This window comes from Aptenodytes forsteri, unplaced genomic scaffold, assembly GCF_000699145.1.
Source record: "Aptenodytes forsteri isolate BGI_AS27 unplaced genomic scaffold, ASM69914v1 Scaffold192, whole genome shotgun sequence".
Classification (NCBI taxonomy): Eukaryota; Metazoa; Chordata; class Aves; order Sphenisciformes; family Spheniscidae; genus Aptenodytes; species Aptenodytes forsteri.
Genome location: NW_008794891.1, coordinates 947,120 through 956,783, shown reverse-complemented (window position 1 = coordinate 956,783; position 9,664 = coordinate 947,120). Strand labels below are relative to the sequence as shown.

At 39.4% G+C, this 9,664-nt stretch overlaps 1 protein-coding gene across 1 annotated transcript in view; it reads right to left on the bottom strand.

Annotated features, from left to right (window-relative positions):
- DTNB (dystrobrevin beta) overlaps nt 1-9,664 on the bottom strand; it is a 200,928-nt gene that overhangs the window by 187,846 nt on the left and 3,418 nt on the right. The window contains exons 2-4 of the mRNA XM_019470972.1: nt 8,993-9,073; nt 6,840-7,053; nt 1,957-2,042 (exon numbers count right to left, since the gene is read on the bottom strand). Of these exons, the coding sequence (XP_019326517.1) occupies nt 1,957-2,042; nt 6,840-7,053; nt 8,993-9,073 (381 nt within the window). The remainder of the gene's footprint in view (nt 1-1,956; nt 2,043-6,839; nt 7,054-8,992; nt 9,074-9,664) is intronic.

The window sequence follows — 9,664 nt, the reverse complement described above, 5'->3', positions numbered from 1 at the left end:
CACTGGCCCAGGTTGCCCAGAGAGGTGGTGGATGCCCCATCCCTGGAAACATTCCAGGTCAGGCTGGACGGGGCTCTGAGCAACCTGCTCTAGTTGAAGATGTCCCTGCCCAGGGCAGGGGGGTTGTACTAGATGACCTTTAGAGGTCCCTTCCCACCCAAACCATTCTGTGATTCTATGATAAGATGCAAGAAAGAATAAGTAAATGGCACAACAACCAGAATATAACAAAACTATAAGGAGCAGCACTATTCAGTGAAAGCAGTCAAAAGCCTTTCGTCCAAAGTGTATGAACATCAGCTAAGGATTTTTATAAAGAAGAAAGTTAGTGGCAAAGGAAACAGGAGCCAACAGAATAAGAAAAAAGAAAAAGGAATCTTCAAATGCTATGAAGAAAAGCAGACATTATGAAAAGACAGAGAGAGAGAGAAAGAACAGTACATTAAATGCACAAATTTTAAGCTTTAAGACTAGACACACCTGATAAATAGCACTATTAAATGAGGTGTCCTTCAGGCGAAAGCATCTTAATTAGCCACCTTTGGAATCAATAACTTGAGGCTTAATATAACTTCCAGAACGATATCTAGGTTTTTGTCTGAAAACATCAAAAGTTTACTGATTCCTATAACATTTAATTCCTGTGGTTAATCGCCTTTTCCACTAAAAGGTCACATTGCCATTTTCTTGATGTGTTTCAGTATTCTCTTGCAATTCTAGAAATAATGCTCCTTTACTGTCCCAGGCCTGTGCTGAACTGCTCATCTACTGTAACCTCCTCAAATCTTATCCTAATTAAATCCAAAATGTAATCTTTTACTGAGGAGATATAGCCTCTATCTTTTTCCCCCAGCGTTTGATCTTGCAGGTTTTATAGAGGTAATGAATTTGTTAAAAATGCTTAAGTAGTCTTAAATATCCTTTGTCATATATGCCTGTCCCCTTTATTTAACACTAATCTTTAGTCACCTGCAGCTTTGTTTTTAATCGGAGAGTTTTGTAGTTGCTACCGGATTTAAAAAACGGCATTTCCTGGTACTGAAACATGTGCAGCCATAATATCAATACATGCACGCAATGATTTCTCACTATCTATTTTTCAGACCTTGTCATGTAGTTTAATTCAGCACACTAGTATTTCACGTTGCTAGTTTTAAAGCAAATATAATAAAGAAGCTTAATGATGTAGAAAAGTCTAAAGAATTATTTACAGTGAATGACAACCATGGAGATTAGGAGGAATGAATTATTACAAGATAACTTTCATAAAAGGCATTTAGAGTGAGGTGAAAATGACAAGACCTGAACAGTAAAATCTGGCACTGACAGTAAGATTATCTTCCCAACTTTTCAGGGTGGAAATGAAAAGAAAACCACCCATAACAACAGTACACCTTGCCATTAAGAAAGATAGGAAAACAAGAATTACTACTAAAGGACAAAAACAATGTTTATGGGTATCTCTGATTCTCTACTGATACAGCAGAAGGCTCATGGAAACAAGAAAAGAGGAAGTAAGATTGAATAAAAAGAGAGTTAAAAAATAAAGAACTGAGAAGCTGGAATTACAGAATGAAAAGATGCAGAGAGCACCTCAGAGGAAGCGGAAGATACACGGAAGCCCCCCAACGTCCTCAAAACAGGGGAAATGGCAACAAATTTGACATTACTATCAGAAAAATCAGACCTGAAGTTTTACATTTAAAGAAGCGCCCAAGCATTTCAAAATAAACAAATGTATTTGTAAAGCCTACTCAATAACAAACTCAGTATGTTTCACGGCCAGCAGATGGCATGTGTAACAAAAACATTAATATAGCAAGCTTCATTTCCATATAAAGATGGCTGAATAAGCAAAAAAGTTAGCTTTCAGAACTTAATACAATAAAAAAAACGTGGCCAGTAATGGAAACAAAATATTTCATAAAATGGTTTGATTTGCTTGAAAATACTTACATCTTAGTTTGTCCAGTATTTTACCACCACACATTGTTGCTAACATAGCTTTCACTGAAAATACCGTCAGCTTCCCATGGCCCTCACTGTGAAAAAAAATTACACGGTAAGTAATTACTGCATAGAATGATAAGTAACAAAAATACTTGAGGCCTAGGAAAGAAATGCATAAACGCCCTCCATTAACTACTAAGATCTGCCAAAACTATTTAATATAACATTCAAACAGTGATAAAATAGCATTTTTAATATATTGGAAGAGTTAACAAGTATCTAATCACAAATCAAATTTTCTTGCTGAATTAGGAAAAATGCACAGATAAAGACAGTGTAATTTGTCTTGTTCATCCCATAACCATCCTATAAAAAAGTAACGTGTTAATTTTTTCCATTAAAATACATTTGTTCACTGTAAAACATCTCTTTTTTTCCTCTGCTACCCTTTGTTAGTTGCTTTAAATTTTTACTCCTTGATTTAAACTCCTGTTACCAGAAAGAAAGATAAGGATGAAATTATGAGGGAAGCAAGTCACCAGAAACACAGAAGGCGTCTGGCTGGGTTAAAGCACAGCGCAGCTGATATCAGTAACAGTTTCTCCCAGCTTAGTGCTGGCCCAGAAGGCATGCATCCCGCCTCCCCGTCTCCTGAATTTCTCTACCACCTTTCACAGTAATAAAGACAGGAGTCGGAGAACTTCCAACACATGATATTAGACAGCCACGGTGTGGCGATCTCGGTGTAAATCCACTGTCACTGTGAAGCCGGTAGAACATTAGTTTAGTGGTACACAGGGCAAAAGAAACGTGTAAACGTGGGTAAAAGCTCTTGGAATTCCGAGCAACTTATTGCCAAACAGAAATGTACCGAGTCATTATCCCTAACTATAAACAGCAACAGTGGTACAGACTGATAAACAACCAAGAAAGTTAAGTCACATATAAAAGGAGAAAAAGAATTAAAATATGTTCAAGTAACTGTAATTAAATGTATGGGACAGATAATTTGTACTATCATGGGAAATACGATGATGGGGAAAATACACGATGCATGTTAGAAGCGATCTGGAAGAACTCTACAATACTTCTCAGTGGAAATGAGATGCTCATTTAACATTTGCACTTGAACACTAGCACTTGGAAAGCGTCAAGAGTAAAATTACTTGAAGTAAATATTGGCTCATGGTATTAAAGTAGTGACAAGGTCTGATGTCAATGACAGACAAGCAACCAGATGGAGATATCAGGAAGTGACCAAATAACTTTTTTTTCCCCTCCCACATTCAGAGTTAATGCAAATATCTTTGGGTAACACACACTCCATGGTGAGGTAAAGGCTCTCAACCTTTCTCAGACTGAGAAGTACCTGAAATATAATATACTATTTCTTTAATACAGACTCAGAGTATCTTCCAAATATTCCCTCTACAGAAGAGAGGCAATCTCTCCTAGAGCTACAACTGCAGGAAGATCTGTGAAGAGGAATGGTGACTCAAAGGCCATCACTTTGTTGATATCCAGTACCCTTTCAAAGGCTGTTTAAAGAAACTAAACAAAGGGAGAAAACTAAACACATTAGATATTTATTTCAAGCTATATAAAGGCTATATAGTTAACAACAAGGTAAAGATCTCAGCTATCCTACTTTGTTTCTCTCTTTTCTCTTAAATAGCTTTCTCAAAGGACTAAGTTGACACTCTCTCTGTGTGTAAGAAAAAAAAGTAAGACTTGACTACATCTGAAATTGGTTGTCTGAAAAGTTCATCCTCTTCAAGCCTTGACCTCCACTCTTAGCTGAGCAAATCTTACTGACTAATTCAAATTTCTGCAAGTTATAGTCTTAGCCCCCCTCCCTCTTTTCTTTTCAATAGAAATTCATTTTCTCTCAAAAGAAAGTTCAGCTTTGAATTAATTTCCAGAAAAAACAAGTGACTAAAGCCATCAGTATCTCCTCACAGGACACAATCTTATCCTTGGAAAGATATCTTATGGTGCCTTCCAATATAGGCCTGCTGCTGCTGACATTCTGTTTATTAATCAAGAAGAAAACCCAAAACTCCTCCCCCTGCAATCTGGTAGAGGTGTAGTTATTAAGCAGCTTGCCAAAATCTATTTTTCTACCAATGCTATTCAATCTGCTGAATTGCCTATCAAAAGGAAAAAGGGCAAAACTTTCAATATGATTTTTTAAACTCCGGTAACAATCAGGAGTTCTCAGGATTTGAAACAGAACTGGGGGACTTGTTTAAAAAGACTGGGCCTGTGTACACGAGGCTTCTTCCAGTTGTCTGAAGAAAGCCTCATCCTCTGCGTCTTCCTAACCAGGCGGTCTGTAGCAGACACCCACAGCAATGATGCCCATGTCAGTCTGCCCACTAATCCTGACTCAAACCCCCAGCTGGCTCACCATCCGTCCCCAGGCAGAGCTCCATGCACTCCAGCCGCTCTCTCACGTAAAGGGCAACTCCCCCTCCTCGTCTGTCCCTCCTAAAGAACCCACTGCAGCACTCCAGTTGTGTCAGCTCTCCCACCGTGTCCCCTCCAGAGGAATCAGACCTCTCATTCTTCCTGTTTGTTCCCCATGCTGCACGCAACACTGTACAGCCACTTCAGAGAGGCACCCGGTCATGCTGATTTCCCAGAAAAGGCACGAGAGCTTTCTGCATAATGCTGATCCGTAGGCATTTCCTTACGTATACACATATGCCCCTTCCAGCTCTGCTGTGCTGATTACGAGGTTCCTCCTAATCACATCACTCCACACTTTGCTTGCCAACTCACTTCGTCATTTGTTTGCTGGTCACCCTCTCCCTCCCCCTTATTGCACGCTGCTTTATTACCAGCATACAGTGTGGTTTGATACCTACAATTTAAAAAGAAAAAAGAAGTTGGAGCAATTAAATCCACTGTCAAATCAAATGCGATTTCTAGAAACGATGAAATAAAAACCTGATTGCTCTGAAAGTCAAAGGGGGTCATGGAACGAGCCGTAACTCTGGGGTGCCAGTAATGGGTCAGGGACTTTGGAAAGCCACGAGAGGCTATTGGGAAAAACAGACCCGGAATAAACTGTCAAACACCCATGCAAAGCTCTGTGGAAGAAAGCAGCGAAGATCATCGTACCAAAGCCATTCCTCCTCACAACTCACCTCTGATGCAGTATGAGCCATCATTTCTGCACCATGATCAGTGTTGTTCTACAGGTCCCAGCGAAGTGTTCATTGTGAGCATTTTTCATACTTACCTAACATAAGCTCTACCTTAAATATTTCCATGGGGAAGATGCTAGTCAACTCTGATTCCTGTACCTGTTTGGTGGAATGCTAATGACTCTGTGATGTTACCACCAGGACCACCTTGTAAGAAGCTACTGGACTATGTGCATTCAAACAACCACACAGCTACCCCAATGATGCAATTCTAGTGCAGATGTATACTTTTTTTTTAAAAAAAAAAAAAGTCTGCCATGTTGATGAACTCCTGGAGAGGGAGCCTCAGCCCTGCTTCTCCTCTTATTCTTGGTTCTCCCATTGCACAACGCAGCGCAGCACCCCAGCTTCTCTCTCAATCCCACGTACCAGATAGAGGAAGCTAAAGAGAAGCTGTTGTACTGTGCTGGGATCAAGCATGCTGCTTGGGTTCCAGAAGAGGCAGAACTTGCAGGGTTGGGGGCAGTGGGGGAGAAAAACATTATCTCTAACTAAAGCCTCAATCTTTCGGGCCAGTCCCCCAAAACACGACCATTTCTATTTTTAAATTCTGTAGTTTTCTAGTACGATTTGTCTCAGAATAGCTAAACCCATCAGCTAAACCTTACAACTCGTCTCACAACTAATACCAAATCAGAACTAAACAGGAAAATACACGTTTGATTCTGTTGTCGTAGCAGTCTTCCTGCTCTGAGCTTTGTGTTGTTTTTATCTGTCCTTAGTGAGACAGGGATTGTTCTGAACTCTTGGGACTTTTTTTGGGGGAGACCTAGCTTCTGTTTGGTGACAATAAGAAGTCATCACATTAGGAAATGATCAAAGTCTGGACATTACAAACAGAACAACTATTTGGCATATTCAGTGCTGCAGATTGTCTTGGGTAAAACTCCTCGGTCTCTGTGACAGCTTCCTGGCCACAAGCAGTTCTCTACTGCTAGGAGAGAGGGCAGAAGAAAGATGAGACTGAAATAATAGCTGACTGTGAGAAAGATAAGACAAAAAGTAAGAAGTGCTAAACAACAGTGGAAGATTTGCAGTTGCTACTCAGAGAACCCACAGAGACACATCTACTCAAGAAGATGAGCAGACCGAACCCTGAAGAAAGAGGCTGTGAAAGAAACTCATAAAACTGGACACAAGGAAATGCCCAGACAGTACCCTGAACAAGAAATCAAGCTTCTTCCAGCCAAGAAATGAGAATTAGCCTTTATGGGGTCACAGCATGTCAGAATAGGATCCAAGCTGACTGTCAAAACAAGGCAGCATTATAAAACGGTCTTGTTGATCAAGATTCAATAAAACACTTTCACTTTTTAAAAACAGTGCTATACCACCATGAAGTTAACATTATGTTCTATCACAGTCTGCAGAACACAGTTTTACTTCATCTTCAGTTCAGATACACGGCTTACAGCAGTCTCCAAGTTCCAGAAGGCACTAACTCATCTTTCTTAAGAAAGTAATTTTTAAGACAAAGCATTGCTGCAGTGGCAATGTAAATTCTCTGCAGGCACTACTATGATATTAAATATATGTGTGTGTACGTGCAACACACAATTTCATGAACTTGAGAAATAGCATGCGGACAGTTTGCCGGAGACTCATGCAGTTGTTGGCTGCATTCATCTAACTAAAAGAGAAAATTAGTTTAAGAATACAACTAGAGGAGTTACTAGCCTGTCATATGCTGCTATCATGAAGTTGAGGAGGAGGCTGATGGATTGCTCTACACTGATTTGGTGAGTAGAAGGAAGGCGTTTGTTTAGCTGGTAGTAGATGGATGAAATGATTGTTTCTAGTCGAGACACGTTGATCTCTGTGTTATGATCCAAAGTGTTAAGGCCATTATCTCGGAAGGCTTCAATCATATTCCAGATATCAACAAGATGAACTAAAAATAAAGGAAAAAAAATTAACTTCTCTTCTGTAATGCATGCAAGCTTACTTTTATGGTACTGTTTCCAAATACTATGTTAGCTTTTATTTTGGAATGAACAGTTACTTATTTGTATTCCAAGTGAGAAACAGACTCTTAATACTCATACTTTAAACTAGCTGACACGAACTATGAGTAACGGAGCAGTGCCCAGACATCTTGCGTGCCTTTTATTCCACCCTTCAACGTCTGGGTACTCTGACAGAAAAACTACATAAAGGAGAAAAGCGATCTTCCATCATCATGCAGTGTGTTTTAGCAGAGTTAGATATTTTCATTTGAGAAAGACATCAGCCACATTCTAAAAACACTACAAATTGGTTACAATAATTTTGAACATCCTCATGCTGACTAGTAGTTGGGTATTGAAGGAGGAACTTGATGTTCCAGTTAAACTATGATTGTTTCCAGTTGATCCAGTTGCCAAGTCCAGAGCATAATACTTTGTAAACATAGGTCTAGAGCTCCAAAGAGTTTCCCTAAATTACCCTGTCATATCTTAGTGCATATCTAAGAAGTGTTAACAATGTAGAGAAAAAGTTTTCCAAAACCACAGTAAGTGATCTGCAGAACCACCTTGAATAAAATTATAAAATGTTTCAAAGCTTGAAAGGTATGCATGATAGTGGGAGAAGACATCTCAGGATCAACAGTAATCCATCAGTCCAACCTGAACGTGATCCAACAGTTACAAAGGACAGACTTACTTGCTAACTTCACAACTTTCGTTATCTTCCTTACCTTATAAAAAAGGGTCTGAAGTAAGAGTGTGATCTCCAACATTCCTTACATAAAACTCATCTTTATATTTCTCACATAAAAGCCACACAACAATAAAAGCCAAGCTACCTATTCACACCAAGCATATGCCCCTGGATCACCCTGTGGTCCAGACAAAGATCATAAATGCACAGCCTCATCTATACATACACGTATGGTAAAGGTTACTCAAGGCATATGCATGGCATCAGCGAGTTGGGCCCAATGTGTGCAATGTACTATAATTAGCATTTCTTAATACCTCTCTACTGATTAAGAGAGATTTTGCATTCAAAAGCATGAATTACAGACAAGAACTAATACTTTTCCACAGGAATGAAAAAGTTGTAAGCCATCCATCAAACTAAAGGCACTGCGGGTACTGCCGCAACAGCCCTAAGAGACACAAACATCCCGGGGTCAGCTGCACTACGGAGGAGCTACAATTTGCAGTGTGCAGTTGCACATGTCCTCTACAGGACTCCTCAGCTGTTCTCCTGTCCCCTTCCACACCAGAGACACACTAATTCCAGTTCACTGGGAGGAGGGACCTATTCCTGCGTACATTAGTTGGTTCCGCTTTTTGTTTTGTCCAGTTCAACACTGGTAGCAGAATGCAAAGTGGTATCACCTATTCACCCTTGGATTAATCTTTGGTGAGCTATCCAAGGTCAAAGGACCATGGCAGAGAATGAGAAACCTTGCACTGACTAGTATGGTATGAGCTTAAAGAATTCTTTACGGTTGCTCCATTTCATATATGCCACCATGATCAGATCCAGACACTCGGTGTGTACATGGTCTGTACACAGGTACACCATGATGGAACAGGAGCTCAAATAGCTTGGGACTGCCTGCATCCCACACTTAGGGCAACTGAAATACATCAAGCTGGCCCATATATTTTAAATTTTTGAAACATTAAAGAATAAAACTGAAGCTATTATAGAATATTGGACAAAGACTGCTGCCTCTTTTTAATTATATATTTAATCTCTGTTTAGTTTAAGTAACAGCTACCATTGTCTGATAAAACATTTGCTTACTCTTGCTGTACTTAAAATTCACATGGGGAGAATATTTGAAACAATCATGCATGAGAAATTTTTGAAGATAAAGAGTAATTATAACTTACGATTACATCTTTTTTGTACAAACCGCAGTTTACAGGCTGTTCGATACGTTGAAAGTCTGATGACATCAAAATTCTGTGCTCCTATGAATAAAAAAAAGTTTGTGTTTTTCTTTCCTCTATAACATTCAGCTTATCTGAGAGAATTACTTCAAAAACGGTATGAGTGTTTCTTCACATATATCAACTTTGTCATATGAACATGACAAAGATTTTCATTAGGTATCTCATGGTAAAGTGATTTTCAGCAGTGTATTATAAACTGACCTAAGTTTGAGACTGATATGAGTACCTTAAAAAGAAGCAAGAATTAAGTGGCGAGTGGGTAAGGAAGAGGTTGCAACTGATGTTGGAAGACATGTACACAAAAGATAAGAGACAAAGAAAAGGGGGGGTTGGTACTCCTACCGCCATCTGCATTGCTCCATCAGGAGCATGCTTTTCGTCTCCCAAAGAGATCCTAATCAAGTAAGAAGCAGAAGAAAAAGCTTAGGGGAGGGGAAAAAAAAAAAAAAAAAAAAAAATCTTATCTTCACCAACAACCTCCCACTTCAAGATGTGTGTTATACCTTCAAACAATGCCACATCATGAAGGATTTGAATGCCATTATCTATCACTAGTCTGCACCACATCTACCAGTTCCAGCAATTACTCCGAACATTACAAACATGAGC